At 39.0% G+C, this 26,918-nt stretch overlaps 1 protein-coding gene across 6 annotated transcripts; it reads right to left on the minus strand.

The window, feature by feature from the left end:
- Positions 1–140: 140 nt before the first annotated feature.
- Positions 141–26,277, minus strand: TNFRSF9 (TNF receptor superfamily member 9). Of its 6 annotated transcripts, XM_036925305.2 has the most exons (11): positions 26,181–26,277; positions 25,412–25,529; positions 19,231–19,324; positions 18,830–18,903; positions 17,914–18,097; positions 17,086–17,193; positions 16,557–16,694; positions 16,015–16,081; positions 13,806–13,936; positions 13,159–13,293; positions 141–1,261 (listed from the first exon to the last, which is right to left on the minus strand). In XM_036925305.2, the coding sequence occupies exons 3-11, from the start codon at positions 19,256–19,258 to the stop codon at positions 1,173–1,175; spliced, it is 954 nt and encodes a 317-aa protein (XP_036781200.1). In that variant the 5' UTR covers positions 19,259–19,324; positions 25,412–25,529; positions 26,181–26,277; the 3' UTR covers positions 141–1,172. The 6 variants fall into 6 exon arrangements, with proteins under 6 accessions (XP_036781200.1, XP_036781199.1, XP_057355659.1 ...); XM_036925304.2 differs by lacking the exon at positions 25,412–25,529; XM_057499676.1 differs by having other exon boundaries at positions 13,848–13,936; positions 25,412–26,271.
- Between the last annotated feature and the right edge of the window lie 641 nt (positions 26,278–26,918).

Raw genomic sequence — 26,918 nt, forward strand, 5'->3', positions numbered from 1 at the left:
CAAAAACAAGGATAACTAAATAACAGTTTTAGGGTACATGATTATATGATAAATGACTTTTTAAAGTAAGAGAATGATAGACTTGACATTTCTGAGAAGGATTGCCTAGGGATGGGGTGGGGAGGTAGGTGGGGAGCAGCACATAGACAGGTGCTCTGACCTTGGCTCTGACCCTATAAAGGGTCATTTTAGGCTTTGTGGGCCATAAAGTCTCTTGTTACACTATTCAACTCTGCTGTAATGCCAAAGCCACCTGAGCATGGTTGTGTTGCAATAAAACTTTATTTTGGACTCTAAAATTTGAGTTTCATATGATTTTGTGTGTCATGAGATGGTATTCTTCCATTGATTTGTTTCTAACTATTTAAACATGCAAAACGCATTCTCAGATGATAAGCCATACAAAGGCAGGTGGTGCCTCAGGTTGGGCCCTTGGGAGTTTGGCGATTTTTGCTGTAGTCTAGGGGCTCAGTCTTCATTCTGACGGTTCATTCATACCTGCCTCGTTTATTACTGTGTGTGTCCAATTTAAGGTTTTTAAGCATTAAAGGAAAACATAAGCCCTGCTTCAGAGGGAAGCAGGGCAAAGGCAGAAAATGTAAGGGTGGAGAGGAACAGAGGACACGCAAAGACGTTTCAACTCTTTCCAAAGCCCTTCCTCAAGGCCTAACGTGTTTTTGCCCCTGATCCCAAGCTTGGGCATGTCATAATTCCCTCCCCCACTTTGAAAAAGGTCATTGTGTTGAATGACTGAACCAATGCAAACTGTGGTTGGGGATAGGTCCTGCGTCTTATGGCTTATTATCCTATGTTACATTAGCACACACAAAAAAAACTGAATTAATGTTGATCATAATTTTGGCTGGATCATTGGCCTACATGATAAAATTTAAAATTTAATTCTCTTTGGATTTCCAAAAGGCTAGTCCAAGCCTATTAGGCAGTATGTAGAAAATATCCCTTTACTTCTGCTCTGTCCCATATTTCTGTCCTGTTAAGTGGTACATTTTTAAAGGGCAGTTTGTTAGCGTTTAGAAAAAACTTGCTGCAGGTAATCCAGGGTATTACCCACGATGGCGTTTTTCAATTTAGAAAGATATGATAGCGGGGTCACTCATATTTTTCCTTTTCTTCTTCTCAAGAGAATCCCAATAGCTTTGGGGGTTTCTGCTTCACAGTTCATATTCTCCTTCTTCTTCTTCCGGAAATCGGCAACTACAGGCGTCCTCCTCTTGGACAGTTTGCACTGGTTTCATAAATGCTAAAAAGCAATTGAAAAGCAACTTATTTTTTGTTGTCTGTTTTAATCAATTAACACTCAGTTTCCATTAAGTCACACTCACCAAACATCACTCAGCAAACACTCTCAAATTTAACTTGAACAAACTCATCAACAAGAGATGTAATAGCAAGTATGACCTTTTTCTCAGGAGTATTTAAGATCTTTTTCTTTTTAACAAACTGGTCCTGAAAAACTATTTTCTTTATTTTCTACACTGGCTAAAAAGTCTTGAGCATGCATCACAATAGCATAACATTAATCATGTCCCAAACATAAGTGTAGTTTCCATTTGACAGCATATATTTTAGACTTGAAAGTTATTTAGGTGATATGTTAAACGGTTCCTTTTGAATGAAATGCTTACGGCACCAAGACGTTAAAGAGACCCCCACTATTTCCATCTATTAGTAAGTAAAGAGCGGATTTATGCATTAGCTTCCAGGTTTTCTTCTACATGTTAGTGGGAAGTATTCATGATACTGCTGAGCAACTTTTCATCCTTATGGATGTGTTTTAGAGCCTGACAAAGCAAAAGGTTCTGTCCCAATTTTACATGCTAACTACTGTAAAAAACAAGCAAAGGAGACAGGATTAAAGATGGTGGCATGAGAGGTGAGACGGAAACCTCCTCCAGAAACCACATATAATATGAAAATATAGCAAATACAACTAATCCTGAAAGAGCAACAGGAAAGAAGGCTGCAACAGACTGCCTACACCTGGGGAAAAGAGCAGATCTCATGGAAAAGGGTAAAGTAGCAAAGGAGCAATCCAGGGGGGCTCAATCCCTTCCCCCACCCCAGCTCACTGGAGGAAGGAAGAGAAATGGAGAAGCGAGGGGTGGAGGCCTAGGCCTGCTGAACACCCAGCCTTGGAGATCTGCTCTGGGAGCACAAACCTACATTACATAGTGTGCTGGACATTAGTGGGGTTGGAAAGCTAAAATAGGCGTAGTACTTGGAGGGACTGAGATTCCAGCTGCTTGTGGAGAACAGGTACCCACAACCAGCTGCTCTGGGACAAAATAAAGATGGGCACTCTGAGAGACTTCCTAACAGCAAGGAGGCTGCCAAAGGGGCAAGGATTGCACACAGTTTGCTGCTCAGGAGAAAGGACAGGTGGACAAAATTGTCTGGGTGCACTCAGCCCAGCCCAGGGAACTTTTGGGAGCTTCAGGCACTCCATCCCCCTGGCTGGAAATGCAGCTCTGAGGCCCCCCACCATGATACACAGCCTACCACTCCTTCCTCCTGGCTGGCTGCTGCCCCTGCCATTGTGCCAGGTCAACCAGAGGGCAGCCCCGCCTATAGCAGATATACAGGTATAGCATAGAGGTTCCTCCTTGGGTGCTCAACCCAGTGGCTCTGGCGGTAGTGGCAGGCACTGCACCCAGGAAGCAGGAAAGAGCTCTTTCCTCTTGGCAAGCCCCACCACCACTCACCTGCAAACCCAGCCATCGCTCCAGCTGCTGAGCAGCTCCAGAGAGTAGAATGTCTGGGCACTAGAGGGCGCTGCCTATGCCAAGTTATTCCATATTATTCATTACAAATATGAAACATCAAAAGAACCTGGTACAAACCAAAATCCCACAAACACCAGAAAGAGGGCCAAGTGAAACAAATCACCAATCTTCCTAATGAAGATTTCAAAATAAAAACCATAAACATGCTCACAGAGGTACAGGAAAATATTCAAGACCCCCAGAAGGAATTCAAGAAAGAGATAGAAACTTTGAAAAATACAGTATCCAAAATGAAACATACAATGGAGGGATTTAAAAGCAGAGAGGAGACGTTAAATGAAATAGAAATTAGAGAACAGGAATACAAAGAAGGTGAGGCACAGAGAGAAAAAAGGATCTCTAAGAATGAAAGAATATTGAGAGAACTGTGTGACCAAGCCAAATGGAACAATATTCACATTATAAGGATGCCAGAAGAAGAAGAAGAGAGAGAAAGAGATAGAAAGTGTCTCTGAGGAGGTAATTGCTGAAAACTTCCCCAATCCTGGTAAGGAGATAGTCTCTCAGGCCATGGAGGTGCACAGATCTCCCAACACAAGGGACCCAAGGAAGATAACACAAAGACACATAATAATTAAAATGGCAAAGATCAACTAAAATGACAGAGTATTAAAAGCAGCCAGAGAGAGAAAAAAGATCACATACAAAGGAAAACCCATCAGGCTATCACCAGATTTCTCAGCAGAAACCTTATAGGCTAGAAGGGAGTGGCATGATGTATTTAATGCAATGAAGCAGAAGGGCCTTGAACCAAGAATACTCTACCCAGCAAGAGTATCATTTAAATTTGAAGGAGGGATTGAAAAATTTCCAGATAAGCAAAAATTGAGGGAATTTCCCTCCCACAAACCATCTCTACAGTGTATTTTGGAGGACTGATATAGATGAAAGTGCTCCTAATGTTAAATAGCTTTCACCAGAGAAAATAAAACCACAGTAAAGGAAGTAGATCAATTAATTCCTATGCAAATGTAAAATTAAATCAGCTACCCCCAAAGTCAGTCAAGGGATACAAAAGAGTACAGCTATGACACCTAATATATACAAAAAGGGAGAGGAAGAAAAAGAAGGGAGAAAAAAAGAACCTTTAGATTGTGTTTGAAATAGCGTAATTAGTGAGTTAAGTTGGACTGTTGGTAGTAAAGAAGCTACCCTTGAACCTTTGGTAAACATGAATCTAAAGCCTGCAATGGCAATAAGTACATATCTACTGATAACACTTTAAATGTAAATGGACTGAATGCACCAATCAAAAGACATAGAGTCACTGAATGAATAAAAAAACAAGACCCATCTATATGCTGCCTACAAGAGACTCCCTTCAAACCCACATACACAGACTAAAAGTGAAAGGATGGAAAAAGATATTTCATTCAACTAATAGGGAGAAAAAGGCAGGAGTTGCAGTACTTGTATCAGACAAAATAGACTTCAAAACAAAGAAAGTTACAAGAACAAGAGACAAAGAAGGACATGACATAATGATAAAGGGGTCAGTACAACAAGGGCATGTAACGATTATAAATATCTATGCACCCAACATAGGAGCACATACATATGTGAAACAAATACTAACAGAATTAAAGGGGGAAATAGAATGCAATGCATTCATTTTAGGAGACTTCAACACACCACTCACTCCAAAAGACAGATCAACCAGACAAAAAATAAAGACACAGAGGCACTGAACAACACATTAGAACAGATGGACCTAACAGACATCTACAGAACACTCCACCCCAAAACAGCAGGATACACATCCTTCTCAAGTGCACATGGAACATTTTCCAGAATATATCACATACTAGGCCATAAAAAAGAACCTCAGCAAATTCAAAAAGATTGAAATTGTACCAACCAGCTTCTCAGACCACAAAGGTATGAAACTAGAAATACACTGTACAAAGAAAACAAAAAGGCTCACAAACACAGGGAGGCTTAACAACATGCTCCTAAATAATCAATTGATCAATAACCAAATCAAAACAGACATCAAGCAATATATGGAGACAAATGACAACAACAGCTCAATGTCCCAATTTCTGTGGGACACAGCGAAGGCAGTTCTAAGAGTAGTGTATATACAGATTCAGGCCCATTTAAAGAAGGAAGAACAACCCCAAAGGAACAGTCTAAATTCACAATTAATGAAACTGGAAAAAGAAGAACAATTGAGACCCAAAGTCAGTAGAAGGAGGGACATAATAAAGATCAGAGAAGAAATAAATAAAATTGAGAAGAATAAAACAATAGAAAGAATTAATGAAACTGAGAGCTGGTTCTTTGAGAAAATAAACAGAATAGATAAACCCTTAGCCAGATTTATCAAGAAAAAAAGAGGCTACACACATAAACAGAATCAGAAATGAGAAAGGAAAAATCACAATGCACACCACTGAAATACAAAGAATTATTAGAGAATACTATGAAAAATTGTATGATAACAAATTGGATAACTTAGAAGAAATGGACAACTTTCTAGAAAAATACAACCTTCCAAGACTGACCCAGGAAGAAACAGAAAATCTAAACAGACCAATTACCAGCAATGAAATTGAATCAGTAATAAAAAAAAACTACCCAAGAACAAAACCCCTTGACCAGATGGTCATGTAATTTTATCAGACATTTAGAGAAGACCTAATACTCATCCTCCTTAAAGTTTTCCAAGAAGTAGAAGAGGAGGGAATACTTCCAAACTCATTCTATGAAACCAGCATCACTCTAATCCTAAAACCAGACAAAGACACCATAAAAAAGAAAATTACAAACCCATATCACTGATGAACATAGATGCAAAAACACTCAACAAAATATTAGCAAAACCAAATTCAAAAATACATCAAAAGATGATCCATCATGATCAAGTAGGATTTATTCCAGTGATGCAAGGCTGGTACAATATTTGAAAATCCATCAACATACACCACATCAACAAAAAAGGCAAAAATCATATGATCATCTCCATAGATGCTGAAAAAGCATTTGACAAAATTCAGCACCCTTTCATGATAAAAACTCTCAACAAAATGGGTAGAGAGGGCAAGTACCTCAACATAATAAAGGCCATATATGACAAACCCACAGCCAACATCATATTTACAGTGAGAAGCTGAAAGCTGTTCCTCTAAGATCAGGAACAAGACAAGGATGCCCACTCTCCCCACTTTTATTCAACATAGTACTGGAGGTCCTAGCCATGGCAATCAGACAACACAAAGAAATAAAAGCATCCATATTGATAAGGAAGAAGTTAAACTGTCACTGTTTGCAGATGACATGATATTGTACAGAAAACGCCTTTAAGAATCCACCCCAAAACTACTAGAACTAATAACTGAATTCAGCAAAGTTGCAGGATACAAAATCAATACAGAGAAATCTGTTGCATTCCTATATACTAAAGATGAACTAGCGGAAAGAAATATCAGGATAACAATTTCATTCACAATTACTTCAAAAAGAATAAGATACCTAGGAATAAACCTAACTAAGGAGGTGAAAGACCTATATCCTGAAAACTACAAGACACTCATGAGAGAAATTAAAGAAGACACCAATAAATGGAAATATATCCTGTGCTCATGGATAGGAAGAATTAATATTGTCAAAATGGCCATCCTGCCTAAAGCAATCTACAGATTCAATGCAATCCCTATCAAAATACCAAAAGCATTCTTCAGTGAACTAGAGCAAACAGTTCTAAAATTCATATGGAATCACAAAAGACCCTGAATAGCCAATGTCATCCTGAGAAGGAAGAATAAGGGAAGAATAAAGGTGAGGGGATTACACTCCCCAACTTCAAGCTCTACTACAAAGCCACAGTAATCAAGACAATTTGGTATTGGCACAAGAACAGACCCATAGATCAATGGAATAGAATAGAGAGCATGGATATAAACCCAACCCTGATCTATGGGTCAATTAATATATAATAAAAGAGTCATGGATATACAATGGGGAAACCGCAGCCTCTTCAACAACTAGTGTTGGCAAAACTGGACAGCTACATGTAAGAGAATGAAACTGGATTACTATCTAACTCCATATACAAAAGTAAACTCGAAATGGATCAAAGACCTGAATGTAAGTCATGAAACCATAAAACTCTTAGAAGAAAACACAAGCAAAAATCTCTTGAATATATACATGAGCAACCTTTTTCTGAACACATCTCCTCAAGTGAGGGAAACAAAAGCAAAAATGAACAAATGGAACTACATCAAAATAAAAAGCTTAAAAAGAAATAAAAGATTCAAAAAAAAAATCAGTTGTCAATTTTAGAACTGAAAAATTACAATAACAGAAATGTTAAAAATCAGTGAATGGGCTCAGCAGGAGAAGGATTCATCCAATCTGAGAGAATGTCCACCCAATCTGAACAACAAAGAGAAAAGACTTGGGGAAAAAAATGAACAAAGCCTCAGAGATATGTGAGACTCTAAACAAAAGACCTAACATTCATGTCATTGGAGCCCCTGAAGAAGAGGAGAAAGACAGTAGTGTTTAAAAAGTATATGAAGGAATAGTGGCTGAAATTATCCCAAATCTGGAAAAAGGAATAAAGCTACAGATTCAAGGAGCTGGGTGATTCCAAATAGGATAAATCCAAAGAAATTCACCCCAAAGCACATCATAAAGTTCTGAAAACAAAAGACAAGGAAAATAATCTTGAAAACAGCCAGAGAGAAATACACACTACTTAAGGGAAAACAAATTGGATAACAGTGGATTTCTTATCAGAAATCATGCAGACTAGAAGTGGCACAGTTTTCAAGTGCTGAAAGAAAAGAACTGTCTACCCCAAATTCTGTATCTAATGAAAATATCTTTCAGGAATGATTGGGGAAATCAACACATTCTCATGCAAAAAAAACTAAGAGAATTTGTCACCAGAAGACATACCTTAAAAGAATGGCTAAAGGAAATTCTCTAAACATAAGAGAAATGATAAAAGAAGGAAACTTGGAACATTGATAAGGAAGAATAGTGAAATGAACAAATATATGGGTAAATACAATAAAGTTTCCTTCTTTTGAATTTTCTAAATTATATATGGCTGAAGCAAAATTATAACACTGTTTAATATGGTTCTCAAAGTATGTAGTGGAAATATTTATAATGAGTATATTATAAGGAAATATTTATAATGGGTATCTTATAAACTGGAAGAGGTTAAAAGGGTGTACAGGCAGGTAAGATTTCTATATTTCATCCAAACTGTTAAAGCATTGATACCAGTAGACTGTGATAAATTATTTATAATACCTCGGGCTACAAGAGCTATATAAAGAAATACTCTTAAAAAACCCTACAGATAAACAAAAATAAATTTCTAAAATATGTTCAAGCAATCTGCAGGAATGTGGAAAAAGAAAACAGAAATGAAAACCAGAGAAAGCAAATAGAAAACAAAAATTTTAATGGCACTTAAGCTCTAACATGTAAACAATTACATTAACTGTATATGGTTAAAATATACCTATTAAAAAGCAAAGATTAGTATAGTGACCCCTTATGTATTACATAAAAGAAACTCACTTCTATTATTAAAATGTAGGTATGTTGAAAGTAAAAGAATGCAAAAAGATATACCACATATACACTAATTTTTAAAAAGCAGAAGGAATGAAATAATAAAGATAAGGGCAGAAATTAGTGAAATTAAAAACAAAAACAAAGAAAAATCAATGAAACAAAGAGTTGGTTCTGTAAAAAGATTGATAAAATTGACAAATCTCTACCCAGACTAATACAGAGAAAAGAAAGAAGACGAGAGACACATTACCCATATCAGTAGGTGATATCACTACAGGCCCTGGAAACAACAAAAGGATAATACAAGGAATAACTTAAACACACACATTTGAAAATTTAGATAAAGTGGACCAATTCCTCAAAAAACACAAAGTACCACAACTCACTCAATATGAATTAAATAATTTGAATAGTCCTACAAACAGTAAGGAAATTAAATTTATAATTAAAAGCTTCCAAAAAGAAATCTTCAGTTCCAGGTAGTCTCACTAAGGAATTCTACCAACTATTTAAAGGAGAAGTAATACCAGTCATACACAATCTATTCCAGAAAATACAAAGAGGGAACATGTTCTAACTTATTTGAGGAAGCCAGTATTACCCTGATTCTAGTACAAAGACAGTACTAAGAAAGAAAACTAAAGACCAATATCCCTCATGAATATGGCTGCAAAAATTCTTAGCAAATATAATTAAGCCATATATAAAAATAATTATATTATATGACCAAGTGGAGTTTAGTCCAGGAATGCAAGACTGGTTCATTATTCAAAAACGAATCTATGTAAACCATTGTCTTAAGCTAATGAAGAAAAACCACATGATCATATCAATTAATGCAGAGAAAGTATTTGGCAAAATTCAACACTCATAAAAGAAATTCTCAGAGAGCTAGAAATTGAGGAGGAACTTCCTCAACTTGATTAAAAAGTTCCACCAAAAGTCTACAGCCCACACCATACTTACTGGTGAAAAACTGAATGCCTTCCCTTCTAATATTAGGAGCAAGGCAAGGATGCTCACACTCACCGTACTTATCCAACATAGTACTGGAAGTTAGTACAATAAAGCAAGAAAAATAAATAAAAGGCATACTGATTTGAAAGTAAAAAAATAAAACTGCTCCTATTTGCAGATGACATTATGGTCTATGTAGAAAATATCAAAGAATCTACAAAATATTCCTAGAACTAATAAGTGAGTTCAGCAAAATCACAGATACAAAGTCAATCTACAAAAATCATTTGTACTCCTGTATACTAGCAATGAACATGTTGAAACCAAAATTTAAGATACAGTATCATTTGTGACTATTAAAAAATGTACATACTGAGACATAAATTTAACAACACATATACAGGATTTGTATGCTGAAAACTAGAAAATGATAATGACAGAAATCAAAGAAAATAAACATAAATTAGAGAGACATACTATGTCTGTGGATTGGAACAATTAACACAGTAAACATGTCGATTCTTCCCAAATTGATACACGTGCTTAACAAGTGCAATCCGAATCCCAGTTGACTTTTTGGGAAGATCTGGTGAACAGGATGAAAGGGCAAGCTACAGACTGGAAGAAAATACTTAGACACCACATATCTGACAAAGGACTCATATCTAGAAGATGTAAAGAACTCTCAAATACCAACAGTAAAACAAACAGTCCTTTTTCTGATTAAAACATTGTAATCAGAAAATGGGCAAAAGATATGAATGAACATTTTGCTAAAGAAGATATGCAGATGGAAAATAAATACATGAAAAGATCCTTTAGGGAAAAGCAAATGAAGACCACAATGAGCCAACACTATATCCTTATTAGAACATCTGGATAAGAAACTGGCAAAATAAAATGCTGGCAAAGATGAGGAGACCTCTCATACATTGCTGGTGGAATGGTAAACGGTACAACCCTCTGGAAAATAGTTTGGCAGTTTCTTAAAAAACTCAACATACTCATACTATATGACCCAGCAATTGTACTCCTGGACATCTGATATGAGAACTTAGTCCATGCAAAATCTGTACATGATTATTCATAGCAGCTTTATATACAATAGCCAAAAAATGAAAACAACCAAAATGTCTTGCAATAGGTGAATGGTCAAACAAATTGTGGTAACTATGGGATACTCGTCAGCAATAAAATATGAGTGAACTACTAAAACACACAACTTGGATGGATCTCAATGGCATTAAGCTGAGTGAAAAAAGCCAATCCTAAAAGGTCACATATTTATGATCTAATTTATATATGGTATGATTCCATGTATATAAATTCTTGAAATGACAAAATTGTAGAGATGGAAACGGATTCGTGATTACTGGGAGTTGGGGATAGAAGGGGAGCAGGGGGAGAATGTAACTCTAAAGCGCTAGCAGGAAGCAGATCTCAGTGGTGACAGAATGGTTCTGTATTTTGATTGTGCTGTTTGTTACACCAATCTGCACACGGGATGAATGACATACGACCACAGACACACAGTATGCCAATGTCAAATGCCTGGTTTTGATGTTGCACATAGTTACATAAGATGCAACCACATGAATGGCACATGAGACTTTTTTCTGCAGCGTCTTTACAACTTCCTGTGAATATAATTATTTCAAAATAGAATGTTTTTAAAAAGACCTAAAACATTTTGAATGAATTACAGTTCCATTTGCAACTTACTAATTACTCATTAATACTTTGATAAGCATTTTATAAAGAACATTATTGTAGTCTGGGGTGAAGATAGGAGAGAGAGTTCTTTAAATCAGAGGCTTAGGTGAGAGCTTAGAGGTTTAGATCAGAGCTTTAGACCTCAAAAAGAGAATCAAAGAGCAAACCACAGAGAGGGAAGATATTTGCAGCACATGAACAACAGACTAAAGAATTCCTATAGATTCATAAGAAAAGGACAGGCAACACAATGGAAAAATGCTCAAAAGGCTTGATCAGGCACTTTGCAAAAGAGGAAACCCGAAGAACCAATATAAGGTGAAAAGATGTCTAATCTCACTAGTGATCAGGGAAATGCAAATTAAAACCACAATGAGTTACTACTACCTGCCCACAAGATAAATAAAAATTAAGAAGTCTGATAATACCAAATAGCAGAAGGATTCAGGGTAAAAGGAACTCTCATACACTGCTGGGGAGTATAAATGGGGCTCCACCATTCTGGAAAACAGCTTGGTATATCTACCCAGAACCTAGATATATGTTCCTCATATTCTAGCAATTTTATTCCTAGGTTAAAAAAAAAATGGAGCACATGCTTACGTAGACTGAAACATGCAGACAAAAATATTTAAACATAAATTGTCTGTAATAGCCCCAAACTGGAAACAACCCAAGTATCCATCAATATTAGGACAGGTAAACAAACTATGATAGTCATTGAATGGAAGAGTATTAAGCAGCAGAAATCAGCTAAAGATCAATGCAACACATGGGTGAATCACAAAGATGTAAAACTGGATGAAAGAAGGGAAATACAGAATAGACACAGTGGGATTCCACTTGCATGAAATTCTCAAGCAGCCAAATTAAACTGTGTTGTTACGTATCAGAACTATAAATAAGATCAAGGAAATGAATACCATAAAAATCTAGATGTGGTTAGCACCAGTGGGGAGGGAGGGTTTTCATCTGGAAAGTGTGCACGAAGGGTTTCTGCAGAGCAGTTAATGTTCTATTTCTGGACGTAAGGTTATGCAGATGTTCATTTTACAACAATTTGTTAAGCTTTACATGTATGCCTTTTTTCTGTATATTTGACAATGTAAAAAGGTTTTCATATTGTTTCAAAACACTGTAAAGTTGTTTTCAAAAGAACCTTTATACAAATTAGTGTAGTGTGTCTTCAGATAAGCCTTTATTAATACCTTCCCTCATATATTTTTAACAACCCCCCAATAGGTACCCTCTAGTCTTATTCTGTTTCAGGTTATACCCCAAGCTCTCTGAGTGCCCCTCTGACCTTTGAATGCCTCTTACTAATTCTAGCCTGTTATCTATGGTTCTGTCCTCTGCGTAGACAAAAAGCAGGTTGCCCCTACCTAGAAACTTTTCTGAATAAATGTTAATAGCTTTCATTTAGTGAGTGCTGTGTGCCAGGCACTTGCTGAGTTCCTTATAGAGATAATATCCTATTTAATGAATCGACTCCATTATTGAAATTTGTTATGTAATCACGATTGGGGTCATGATAATCCATTGTGTTAAATGTCTTCCTACTTCTTTATGCCTTCCTTAAGTTTGAGTCTGGTTCAGGTTAAGGTCATTTATCAGCCAGAGGAGCAGTGCTAGATGGGCCAGACATTATTTTCTGATCCTTCTTTGCCAGTGCCCTGTACACACAACTGACTGGCTTCACACACACACACACACACACACACACACACGCACACATGTGCACACACAGAGTTATCCAAGACTACAGAGATTTACATTTTCATTTTTCTGGAACCCTTGGATTACGTTCTGCTGTTGACAGTTTTGTCCACCTCGACACAATTAACATTTGAGGGTGGGTAACTTTGTTGTGGGGCTGTCCCTGTGCATACCAGGATGCTCAGCAACATTGCTGACCTCCTCCCACTGGACGCCAGGAGGACTTCATCCCCACAATCGAGGTGTGATCGCCTAAACTTTTCCAAACATTGCCAGATGTTCCCTTGCGGGTAAAACTGCCCCTACTTGATAACCACTGAGTTACACCAACCTAGTTTCTATAACATAAAAAAAAATCTTTTCCTCTCTACCATAAAAAGCCTTGCTATAAAAGAGCCCTTATCTAATACATTTATATTAGTCTTACGTTGTTTCAATATATACAGGAGTTTCTTCCAGCCCTGTTTAGCAACAGAGCAACGAAGCATGAGGAAGAACACCAGGAGCAAGACTGCAGTCGATGTCAGTGCAAGAAAGAAGATGATGATCTGGGGGGTGTGACCTTTAAAAAAGAGCAAAAGGAGAAATGCATGCAGAGATTTGGTTTTGCAAATATATTTGCATTTACATTCATAAACTTCAAATTACAAGGAGAGGTGGTGCCTTGGACATCTCCAAACAACTTAATAAACCTGCCTGCACGTTAAAAAAAAACTTCTTATAAAAAAACCTTAATAATTTCCTTAGATGTCCACAAAAGTTAAGTGGTTTGACCTTTCTAGCATATAGAAAACATGGGACTCCATAATCCTTTTTACTTGTCATTCTTAAAGGTGTGGTATCTGTTTGGGTCAAGTCTCACCTCGCTCTGCTTACTAATGTGTATCTTAGACTGAATGACAAACACCTGAAAAAATTGATGGGTTCCTTGACGCCAGGGTAAAAAAAGGATGACATGCTGGGGGTGCCTGTTGCAGGCAGCCACATGAGACATCACAACATTCAGGTGATCCAGATTCCAGTCAGAACAGGCATGATACATTCGCGTTGATGTAACAGCAAGAATCCAGCTACCTGGCTGTCTTGCCAGGGCAGGTGCGGTGGTGGACGATGTACCTGGAGAGAAGTCAGCTGAAGTCGGCCCGCACACCACATCACTTTCCTTCGTCCCGTTCACAAGCACAGACTTCCCATCCAAAGAACAGCTTAGCCAATGAAAAGAGTTCAAATCATTAATTTTGGTTCAGATCGTTCTGATTAAAAACACTGACATGTTCCACCCAATAAATCAGCCAAGTGACAAGGATGTGTGGGCCTGGGTTCATGAAGATATTTTGAAAAACCTCTACTTGACCATCTGGCTTCCTCCAGCTTTCACAGCCCCCTGCAACGCACTCCACTCCACCCACTTGACTGGGCTCCTCTGTCTTCCCAGGCTGGGGAGCCTTGTCCCACAACAACTTAGTTCAGACTGTTTTGCCTGCTTAGTCTCTCCCCCCAACTTCTTAAGCATGTTTGACCATCTCTGGTACTTCAAAGGACAAACAACTTGACACAAGGGTTAGGAGTTCCTAATCCGGTGATGCGCTGGCATCAAACAGACCAGGGTTTGAGCCACGGGTCTGTCCCTTTGCTGAATGACCCTGGGGAAGTAGGAAAAACTCTCTAAGCCTCAGTTTTCTCATCTACAAAATAAGATATACATTCTCCCAGGACTATTGAAAAGAGCAAATGAGTGGGCTCAATGACATACTTTTATATGCCTGACTTTATGAACCCAGACCCACACATCCCAGTAAATGGTAGCTATCACCATCCTCACCACCATCACCATCCTCACCACCATCCTCACCATCCTCACCGTCCTCACCATCTTCACCACCATCATCACCATCCTCGCCATCTTCACCATCCTCACCATCTTCACCACCATCATCACCATCCTCACCAACCTCACCATCCTCACCATCCTCACCATCCTCATCACCACTATCATCACTATCCTCACCACCATCATCACCATTCTCACCATACTTACCACCATCCTCACCATCCTCACCACCATGATCACCATCCTCACCACCATGATCACCATCCTCACCATCCTCACCACCATGATCACCATCCTCACCACCATGATCACCATCCTCACCATCCTCACCACCATGATCACCATCCTCACCATCCTCACCACCATGATCACCATCCTCACCACCATGATCACCATCCTCACCATCCTCACCACCATCACCATCCTCACCATCATCCTCACCATCCTCACCATCCTCACCACCTCACCATCCCATCATTGACATCACTATCCTCTTCCTCCTCACCATCATCAATGCCATTACTATCATCGTCATCGCCATTGTTGTCATCATCAATGTTCCTGTTTTTCCCCTTGTCCCTTTACGTAACCAAAACCCACTCCTCCTCCAAAGCTCAGCTCAATCCCAGTTTCCATGTAGACTCACTTGACTGTCCTGAACTATCTGTGTTGAAATAGCTTAAAAAAAACCTCTCCAACCTGTTATGAACCAAAAAATTTTAAAGCATAAGAATGTAAATGTAAATAAATAATAATAATGATTTTCTATTAAGAAAATCACATGAGAAAAGAAATCACATACAAAATACAAGATTTAAATCTTCATAATTAGATTTCACAGATATGCCTGACTGCCAGTTTATCTCAAACATCTCTAAATGCTCACTCTTAATGGCTGTAGTGCTCTTGCCCTGGACAGACAACAAGCCGTTCCTGGGCCAGCACCTGTCTGCAGACCACACTTTGAGTAGCTCTCGTCCAGATCACACAAATAAACAGGAATATTTCCATGTACACTGTTGGCTGTTTTAGTACCTGTGATGATCTTATTTGCCCAAGTATATATTACTTTTTTTAGGGTAGGACATACTTTACCCTTCTTCTACACCACTCTCAGTGCTGGCATTGCACCCTTGAGGATGAGCGCATTGGTGAGAGAAGGTAAGAGGCAGGGCAGCAGCAAGATCAGAAGGAAATGGAACAGAACAGCTGGGGCCAATAGTAACGCAGTTCCCCCTGCAGATCTGATCTAAATACTCTAAATCTGTAAATGATCTGCATACACTTTGCATATCAGGTCAGTGTTACCTCACACTGTTCCCACAATACCTGTTAGTATGTTATTCCATGTCTAAAAGTGATAGATTTTAAAAAGCTTCAATGATAACATTCCTTGTCTTTAAAAAAGTTAACCCAGATTCTTTATTGGTAAGCAAAGGAAATTATACATACTCTGTCCAGGGTTGACAGATGCCACGTTTCTGATCATTAAATGTCCCAAAGTAACAGTCTTTACAACCTTGCATAAAAGTTAGAATAATAAAAAAGGAAGCATTTAATTATCTCATAACTTTCCCTGTGATAAACATTATCACATAATAATAAACTTAATGCAATCTGTTCAACAATTCTTGAATATTATGTGATGACCATAACACAATCTACACAGATTATTTAACAATTCTTGAAATGAGACCCTAAGGTGAGTAAAGTTTTTATTCTAATCATACACAGCGTATTGTATGGTATATGTATGAATGAAGTATGAATGAAAATGCATGGTCCTGGTGAATAATCAATGTTGTGACTTCACATTATTTCCTTTGATTGAAAATGATTTTGTAAATATCATGTACTTGACTCAGTAGTCCATTACTTGTTATTTTAAGGTTCTACAAAGCTATGTTCTACTTTATATTCAAAGGACCAAGACCTAAGTTAATGATATATGGCTGGTTACAAATTTGCACTATATTGAAGAAGAGCAAACCTACCCTCTTTGGTTAACTCTTGACCTTGTTTACAATCCTGTTGACACATGGTGCATCCTGCCCCCAAGCAGTGGAATCCAGACACACACTCACACTTGGCATTGCTGGTGGAGGAGCACGCCTTCTTCGTCCTGAAAACACCTGCAGAGTTCCCTAATGTTACTTCACACTTGGCCTGTGAATCCAGGAAGCAAATTTATGTTCTGTAATAAAACACATGCTCACTCTACTTATAATGTTCCTTATGACTTTAGAGTATAAACTTTACTCTTCAATCCTTATAGAAGACAGTTTTACACTTTGCTAATTAAAAAATCTCTCTCTTGTCAAAGGAATGTTTCTTCTAATATTTAAAAAGCTCAATCCTCAAATGACTGCTGTTACAGCAAATTATTTCACTGGACCTGCCTATTAACAGAGGAACCAGCATATCTGACGCTTAAGACTTTCAGCAGAGATCGGGACATGAGGGAATAAAAAGTGTGTCTTCTCAACATGTATCTGGGTGAAGAATACATCTTTTAGGTCATACCTTCACACTGCCTGCAAATGTCACAGGCCTTCTGTCCACTTTCGCTGGAGAAACTATTTGAAGGACAGGGAATACACATCTGATCCTTGCTTTGGTCACAGAAAGTACCTAAGAAAGGTAGATAATAACTGTACATGTCTGACAATGAACAATTATCACCCAAGGTGATATGAAGTTCACAAGAAAACTAGAATATGAAACAATTAGTTTCTAGGTGCCATGGTGATAAGCTTTGTTTTGTTGATTGACTTTTTAAAATTACACATTTGCAAGAGTGCCCTTAGCATAATCACAAAATTAAAAATAATGAAGTATAGATATAGCAACACATACAGAAAGAAAATAGTGTCTTCCATCTATTGAATAAAACAATGATCTCTCTTGATTGATCCAGGAGATCAATATGACTGAAGTCAGGAGCTCAGTGCCCTTCCTTGGTACATAAAATTCACATGTGTCTGCCTTCCCCCACTCTGTAAGTCTCCTGTCACCTGCTTATTCTCTGCTGTGTCCCCAGTCTAGGGACAGGTCCTCACACACAAAGTTCACAGTTATTGAGGACTTGCCATGTGTCATGCACTGTTCAGCTCCCATCATATGATCCTGCCAGCAATAGTGAGACAGGCTCACTCAGTATCCCCAGATGACAAAGCTGGGCACAGGGAGTAAGTAACACAGGTACATTCGCACAGCTGAGATGCAGCATCCAAGAGACGTCTGTAAGTGAGTGCATTATCGTTAAAGCAGAGCGTCGGCTCTGACTACTGGACTACCTGAAACGTGTTTTCAGCTGAACAGATGAAGCACACGTGTTAATTTGGTTCTTACCAGCTGGACAGCTACTACAGGAATCCTGTATTGATCTTGCCCTCTCCAAATTCATGACCAACAGCACAGTAGCCACGATGTTGCAATAGCCATTTCCCATGATGAGATCTTGCATACGTATGACAGGAGCAAAGCAGATTCCAAAAGAATTATAGTTAAAGGAGCTGGTCTCACAAATACCACTCTGCAAAGGTACATATTTCCAAGAATGAGGGGTTTCTCCTTTCAGAACTATCTACATTTCAGCCATTACCCATACAATTACACAAGATCATAACCTGGGGTTTTCCAGGAGCAACTAATGAGGGAATATCATGGAAAAGATAGCAAGTGCATAGGACTTCTGTGATAAGACAAGCATGACTAAACACACAGCTTTGTGCAGGTTTGCCAAAGTCTAAGAACGCACTTTCCAGCATGTTCCACCAAAATGCAGAAATAACAATAGCAAGAACTTTTGGGGACTTCCATAGATACTTGGCGCTAGCGTTCAGATTACAACCATGCCAGTTGCTTGCTGCCTCTGAAACACAGTCCTTCCAAATAGAAGCCGTCAGTGGCATCTAACAGTTCAGCTCAATGAAAAGACATCTCATTATGCTCTTCCCCCTTTGAACAGCATGTGGAAATTTCAGTACCTAATTGTTAAAATGCTGAGATAACTCTCTGCTCAACTCCTTATCACATCTTTCTAATAGACAAGTATTTGCCCATTTTGATCTGAAGCTCACATAGTAACAGAACTAAGGAGTAAAGACCTCTCTTTGGCTCGGGTTCTCAATCTTTATGTAAAGGGCTATGGAAAAAAAGTTATTAGAAATCAGATAGGGAACACATCTGGAAATGTAAAAGGGAACAAAGTTTCCATCCTCATCCCAACTCTGCTGCCCCCACCATCCGCCCCACGTGGACAAACCTTGAGATTTCGGGGCTGCTGAAGAATTCCCCACACCTCGGTCTTCAGAGCAGCAGGGTTCTGCAGCAGGAGGGCTGCAGGTCAAACACAGGAGCTCCTGTGACTCAGCCGGGGGCGGGGCCTCGCGGGAAAGCCCCACCGCAGCTCTGGGAGGTGGCTTATTTGATATTTGCTGACCCCAAAATCCCCTAGAGCCCCTGTCCCCACTTGAAATGGCATTTTAAACGGTTCCTTGGAAGCAGCTCCTACTGTTAGGATATTTCTCGGATGGCTTTGGGAAAAGGATTTTGCCACTTACAGTGGTATTCTATATCGAAGCTCTTAACATGTCCTTAAAATATTAGAGATCTGAGGGATGAAACCTACTTAAATATTAGCACTTGACCATACACTACCCCCACTTCTGTTTAGTGACGTCGTGGCTGTCATTCACTGAGTGAGGCTGACGCAGCAGGCTTCCGAGAAGCGCTGTGATAATACTGCTCTCCACGCACCCTAGGAATTAAGGATGATGGCGGTGACGAGGCTGATGATGACTGGAACCCTGTGCAAGTGAGAATACTGAGGGTAGAGAACCCAGCCAGATGGTCGGCAGGCTGGGGAGCTGGGAGGAGAACCCAGGATGCCCCGACTCCTCCTTCCTGTGCTCCTTGCTCTGTGGGTGAGACAGGGGAAGAGGGAGGGAGAAATAACTGGGGGCAAGGAAAGCACAGGGTTACATGGCGGCATGACTTTGTTGGGCAAACTTGAGATCTATGAGGGCCTTTTAGAAAATTATTATTTCAAATGTTAAAAAAAAAAGGGAAAAAGAAGAGGAGGACAAGTTTGGGGAGGAGAAGGAGAAAGAGAGGGGGATGCTCTGCAGATGCTGTGAGATGAGGCCATGCAGCCCTGAATGGCTAGGGACCCTCGGGGAGACACCCAGGAAAACTAATAGCAAGAATGGTTTTAACCACGACAGTTGGTTTTCCATTAGCATCCAAACAGAAAGTAGCTCTTTTTCCAGAGGAGATGTGGCGGCATGTGGGCTGAAGGGAGAGGAGAAGGGAGCTAACATTTATCAAACACTTGCTGTGTGCTAACAGTTTACATGTTTCCATGACTCATATCATGCCATGATCAGCCTTGGAAATGTTCAGTGGACCCTATAGTCCAGTATGTGAGGAACTCCCAGATATGACCTGACGCTGCCTTTTAAAAAAGTTAAGATGTGGCTTACATGACATAAATTTCATCATTTTAAAGCGTGCATTTCAGTGGATTTTAATATATTCACTAAATTGTACAGCCATCACCAGTATATGATTCCAGAACATTTTCATCTGTTTAAAAAGAAATCCCACACCCACTAGCAGTCATTCCCTTTCCCCGTCCACCTCACCCCTGGTAAACACTAATCTACTTCCTGTCTGTATGAATTTGCCTATTCTTGACATTTCATATGTATGGAATCACTCAATGTATCAGGCTGCTTTCACTTAGCATAAGGTTTTCAAGGTTTACTCATGTTGTAGCATATATCAGGACTTCATTCCTTTTTTATAGCTGCATAATATTCCATTACACAGGTACTCCACGTTTTGTTTATCCACTCATCAGCTGATGGACATTAGAGTTGTTTCCACTTTTAAACTATTATGAATAATGATGCCATGAATATTCGTGTGTAAGTATTTGTGTGGACATATGTTTTCAGTTCTCTTGGGTGTACACCAGGCGTGAAATTGCCGCATTGTATGGTGATTCTGTTCCACCTTTTGAGGAACCGTCAGACTGCTTTCCACAGCAGCTACACCATTTTACATCCCCATCAGCAATGTATAACTACTCCACATCTTTGCTAACACTTGTTATTTTACCACATATTTTAATTAAAAAAAATTTTTTTTTAGTTATAGCCATCCTGGTAGGTGCAAAGTGGTATCTCATTGTGGATTTGATTTGCTACGTTTAGCCTAATTTCATCATCTCCACGCCATGCAATGAGAGCATCAGAGTGTGGCACACAGTTAAAAGCTCATCCTTTGCTGTCAGGCTGACTTGGATCCAATCTAGGCTCTGCCACTGATGGTCATGTGACCCTGGGCAAATTTATTAATCTTCCAAGTCTCAGTTTTTCCAACCATGCCTTATAGATATAGTAACACTGTATCTCACCCCCATTTAGTGAGGATTAAATGAAACATTTACATGTACCTAGTTCATTGCCTGGCACATAGTTCTCAAGAAAACAGTAACTGCTATTATGAGCCTCAAGCTTTGAAATTTCCTTCCCTGGCCTCTAACTCTGATCATCAGTGTAGCAACAAGGGTGAATAGCAGAAGAGGGGAAAAATGCATGAGCTGTCTGCAGAACTTGTTTTCAAATTTTGAGGGTCACTTTACCCGTGATAGTTGTGGGACCTCCTGCACTGACTTCAGCAGAGTCGGCCCACTGTGGGAGTGTCAGACCATGAAAATCACACTGCTGATCACCTGACATTTTCAGTCATGACCTCACCCTGTGGCCTCCTCATCTACGTGTAGTGCTCTGTGTTGAACATTGAAGCATGACATTTAAGTGGACTATATTTCCACCTAATGAATTGCTTCTCACTGATGCACAGTTTGGATGTTCTGTGGGCAGAGGTATTGTCTCCCCTGAAAGTGACGTATGTAGTTTCCCAGCACAGGAATTAGCTCACTTTTTCAAAATGGGCTAGTGACAGAAAAGTCTTTACTGGGATTCTCAAGATGAGCGTTACCAGCCCACAGTTAAATGAAATCAACCACTGCAGAATTATTCTACTGAAGGCTGTGCACAGCTTATGTTATGTTATTTGATATGTTATGTTATGTTATTTGATATGTTTTATGTCATTTGATAAAATCATCATAAGAAGCTAAGGCAAATTCTATAGGTAACTGAATGCACATACTATCTAAGCTAATGGAAGGTGTAATACACTTTTAGTATGATTTTTATTGGTTATAAAATGCATATCACATTGCTATCCAATTTAGCCTTCTGATCTTTCAAATGCAACAAAAAATTCAACTTTTCCATGAAGACTTCCCAAACAGAATTCGAGATGACACCAATAGTACAACAACCTTTGAGCAGTATTAGTAATACCTGTTTTGTCACATCTAAACATCTGATTCTGAGCCCAGGAATAGATTTTGTTTTGTATTGATTGATTATGGGTCTAATATTGGGTCTCAAGTGAGTGTGCTTTGAGATTAAACAATATGAAGGCTCAACTTACTCTAAACAAGGTAAAGATGACATTTAGAAAAGAAAGAAAAACAGACCCTCAAGGTAAGCTTCCTATAAAGTATGCTCCTGTCCGCCCAGGCACGTCTCAGAAACAATCTCTCTGTGGGCTGTTTGTGACATATACTTGTTACTTCCCAGAAGATCTATTTGTTCAAGATTTGGTGTCCCCACACCTACCCCCAGCAACTACCCTGTCAAGACAGTAGTCACTCAGATATATGAGGCTTGTGATGCCCATGGGAGCCCCGAGGCGTGGGGAAGAGTTTGGTAGAAATGGACCGGAAAACAGAAAATTCATGGGACACCAGAGACGAGGAAGGAATGTTAGCTTGTCATCAAAATTGCTCCCGCTTTCTCCCTGTTCTCTCCCTATGTGATACCGCTCATACGTTAATGTCCCATAGCTTTCCCTCCAGCGTCAGACAGACCGCCGTGCCTCACCCAAGGCAGTAAAGCAAAGGGAGGCATGCACGCCATGCGTCCAAACGCTTAGCAGTTACACATCAAGCTGAACATACTGTTCAATAAAATACATTCTCTCCAGGACAGGGCCCCCCAAGTCAAACACAGTTAACAAATGGGTGTCTCTCTGGGAGTGAGGAAGGTGAAGACACAATTCTATCATCAGCTCCATCACCTGTGGGGATGACACTGTCACGTCCCCACAGCTCTTGCTCTGCTTTCCAGAAACACACGGTGACAGTGTCCCTGAGCTGTGCTACTGTCAGGGAAAGGCCGCTGCCTCAGAGCACAGGACAGCATGAGCCGCAGAAATACTACGGCCTGGAAAAGACCAATTAGTCAGTCAGGTCCTTCTCAAATACCTAGGATGTACCAGGCATAATGGGTATAATAATAGATTATGCAAGAACCTTATAGAAAGAGTGAGTTCCAGAAATCCCAAGTGCCATTTTTACTGATCCTATTTATGTTCCTGTTCGTGGTTCTGGAAGTCCTTGTGAATTAGCATGGGATTCATAACAGCTGCACAAGAAGTCTGATACAATTGGTTTCCTTTGTAATCCTTCATATTTTAAAAACTTAAGAACATTATTCTGTAAGGGGTCCATGAGCATAGCGTCCACATGATAGAAGAGTGCTGGGCACAGAAAGGTGAAGGGTCCGGGTTAGGAGCGTGGTCTCGGGAGCCAGACAACCAAGTTTGAACCCTTCTCTGCTCCTTGTCAGCCAGGCGATGCTGCGAAGGCTGCTCAGGTCCTCTGTGCCCTATTTCCTCATGTGTAAAGCTTTACAATATTAAACAATTCATATTGCTCTTAAATATGCACTATGTGCTTAGAAACATAGGAACTGTAATAGCGGTTCTTTACTAGAATCAGCTAGAAGGACACCGAACCCAAAAATTGCAAACAGTTGGGATTTTTATGAAAATATTTAATAAAATTTAATTTTCAAGAATAAAAAGTCTCATGTATATTTAAACAATTTTAGACATTTAATATCATCAATTATTTTTTAACTTCAATAACTAATTTTGAAACTTTTAGAATAAAAATAACTTTAAAAATAAACATGACATTAAAAAAATTCTATATACTTTAACTTACATTTTACATTATATACTGTATACTTTATGTGCAATTATATTTTATTTTTCAATTTTTATATTTCCTTTAAGTCACTACTGTAAATAAAACATGAATCGTGAAATTCTCAATTACATGAATGCAATAAGACAAGAAAAGTTAATTTTATGGAGCAAATATGTAATAGTTTATGAATCATGTGTCTTTACCACTCATTCAAATATTTCCAAGCTGTCAAAAAATATTCAAGCATCTGTAATAATTGAATTCAGTCATCCTCTATATTTTTCCAACTTTGTCACATGAAAACAATAATTTTGTTATTTTGAAGATTTCTGTTGAAGTAGAACAGAAAACAGTTAATACTCCCTTAGCTTGATTTGCCTCTTTTAAACATTTAGACATATGGTGTATGTAGAAAGCTCCCTTTTACACCCAGGCCCCACAAATGATAATGAAATTGGTGAGAGGTACCGGCGTTAAGGAGGCATTTGAGAAACGCTCATGGAATCAATGAGTGAATGAATTTGTTAATTCCAGTTTCATAGTATACCTACCTCTCCATGGCCTTGAAGAGATCATGTTATTTTTCTCCCTCTTCCTCTGGGAATCACCCTGGCGTGTACCCCCCAACCTACCCTGTATCGTGTTCCTATCTCTGGTTTCCAATAAAATGCTTTTCTGAGAAAGACTCACATTTCTTGAGGGCTTGAATGCCACTAAAATATGTTTCTATGTGTTTACACAGTTTGCTCAGTTACACCTTCTAACAGCCTTCACTCCTACTTTACAGATGAGGACAGGGCACAGAGGTCCAGGGTACCCTTCGCAGCATGGCCTGGCTGATAAAGAGCAGAGAATGGTTCCCACGCCCCTAACCTGGACCCTTCACCTTTCTGTGCCCAGGACCCTTCTGTCATGCTGACCCTATGCTCATGGACCCCTTGCAGAATAATGTTCTTAAGTTTGTAAAATACTAAGGATTACAAAAGAAACCAATTGTATCAAAATATACTTATCATATATTTTAAAGGCCAATTTGTCATGTGGTACTCTATGGATTTCTCCGCGGACACATACCTGTCAGTTTCAAATTATTCATGGGTGTAAATGGAATTTCTAGATATCTGCCAGAACTGTAATGTGATGAAAATAACAGATTTCTTTTGGTGCAACACCACAGGTACTGTTCCTTTAGCTTTGGGAATTTTAAAATTCAAGATTGGAGGGAATGCTAGATTTCTATTAGAGGTTAGTGAAAATAAAAGATGAAATCCCCTCCCAAAGTTCTCAGACACTTGAATTTTATCTGTGCCCTTTGGGCATCTGTGGATCCAGGATCATAACCCCTGCAACCAAGCCTCTTTGCTGCCTTTCATACTAAGATAAATTTCTTGTTTTGAGACGGATACTTCATACTTAAGTAATTTTAGCTCTGAGAACTTGCTCTTACTCCAAGAAAAGCCATTTTCACTTGGATTATTTCTTCTTTTGAATCCTTCCATTAGATCCCATCACTGTATCTTAAGGCAAAAACTCTTATCAATACAATTTCTATCCCTCATCTTCATCAAAATGGAACATTTTTTGGGTATATTACTTTCTATGTTCCTCTCCCATGGGCTCTTTACCACTAAATTTAAATAGATTGCAACTACTGATAAATAAGTGTTTTCTAATACTTAATAATAGTTAATACTTAAGAGTTGCTTCCTGCTTTGCAACCAGGCTTAACACCCAGACAGGCTGGAATCAGAATGCATGCATTTTTCTTACCATACGATACTGCCACATTTAAGTAATGGAGAACTGGTGATGGAACACAGGTTTTCTCATTTCAAGGCTACCTTAACATTTGGCCAACAGTTATGATTAACTCAGGTACTACTCATTCCTGTGAATGAATAAAAAGACATGTTGACTCAGCAACCAAGACTGAGACCATCAATTCAGTGGTTTGAGAGCTGAATCAGAAACCACATTTGAGCTCATCTACATGAATCACTGCCAAGGAAACGACAGTCAATTTAACCTTTGAGAAATGTGATGAAGAACAAAATCAACAGCCCATAGTAGCCACTTTTGGAGGGAGCTAGATTAACTTAAAAGAGTTTAAGTGCATGTAAACAAAAACTATTAAATACACACGTGTTCTATATTTTAAAATTCCACGGGAGGGAGATAGTCACCACATGCCACTCAGGGGAGCATTTCTTTGTGGATCGACAATTGTGATCTTCAGCTGTGATCAAAGCAATATCACCCAAAAAGCAACATTATCCTGACGCTTATGACTGTGCTGAAAGCCAGCTTCTGCCTGTGGGGTCCTGGCTCCCTACCCCTAGAACTCACCTTAGGAAGGAAAGTGCTATTAAAATTAGTAAGTACACAAATGGATCCAATTATTTCATAAACTCAACTTTTCTCAACCACCTTTCAAGTATTTTTCCTCCAAACAAAAAGCAAGACAACATCAGAATATGGATTTTGTTTCCTTCTGAACTTCTTAATGGTGATCAGTAATCTACCAAATAATTCTACTCACATGTCAATCCATTTCTTCCTCCACAAAATCTGCCTCCTCTTCTTCTGGGTTTCCATTATAATGGGAGATCATCACATAAACCATTGGTTTTCATTTATTATTTTTTTTCAGATAAATATTGCTGCACTAAATAAAGAGTTCCAATGTGCATGCATGTGTGTAAATTGTGCATAATTTTTGTATGCCTACTGGGTCTATCCCACTGAAGCAGTTTCCAAGTTTCATTGCTACTGTTACTGAATTATTCCCTACCCTTTATCAATTGAATGCATTCAATCCAAAAGCATTTATTGAATGTCTAATGCAAATGTGTACATGATCTGGCCCATTTATTCTGCTTGGTGTCCTGCCGCCCCCCTCTAGCCTGACTTCCTTACTGTTCTTTGATGTACCAAGTACTCTCCTGCTTCAGGGCCTCCACTTCACCGCTCTCTCGTCTTAAATCTCTTCTCCCGTTTTCTGTATGACTTGTTCCCTCATCCTAGCCAGGTTTCCTCTTCAGATAGAAAGCCTCCCTTGATCACTCTCTACGAGAGCACCCCTCCAATTTTCTCAACCTCCTTTTCCTCCTTTCCTTTCCTTCATAGCACATATTACCACCTGGCTCCTATAGTTACTGTGCATTTGCTTATTTTCTGTCTTCTCCCCACTAGGACATAAGCTCCCTGAGAGGGAAAGTTTTTTTTACTGCTGTATCCCTTGGCACCCAGGACAGGCATTCAATTATTGCTTCTTGAA

Source organism: Manis pentadactyla, chromosome 4 (assembly GCF_030020395.1).
Source record: "Manis pentadactyla isolate mManPen7 chromosome 4, mManPen7.hap1, whole genome shotgun sequence".
NCBI lineage: Eukaryota > Metazoa > Chordata > Mammalia > Pholidota > Manidae > Manis > Manis pentadactyla.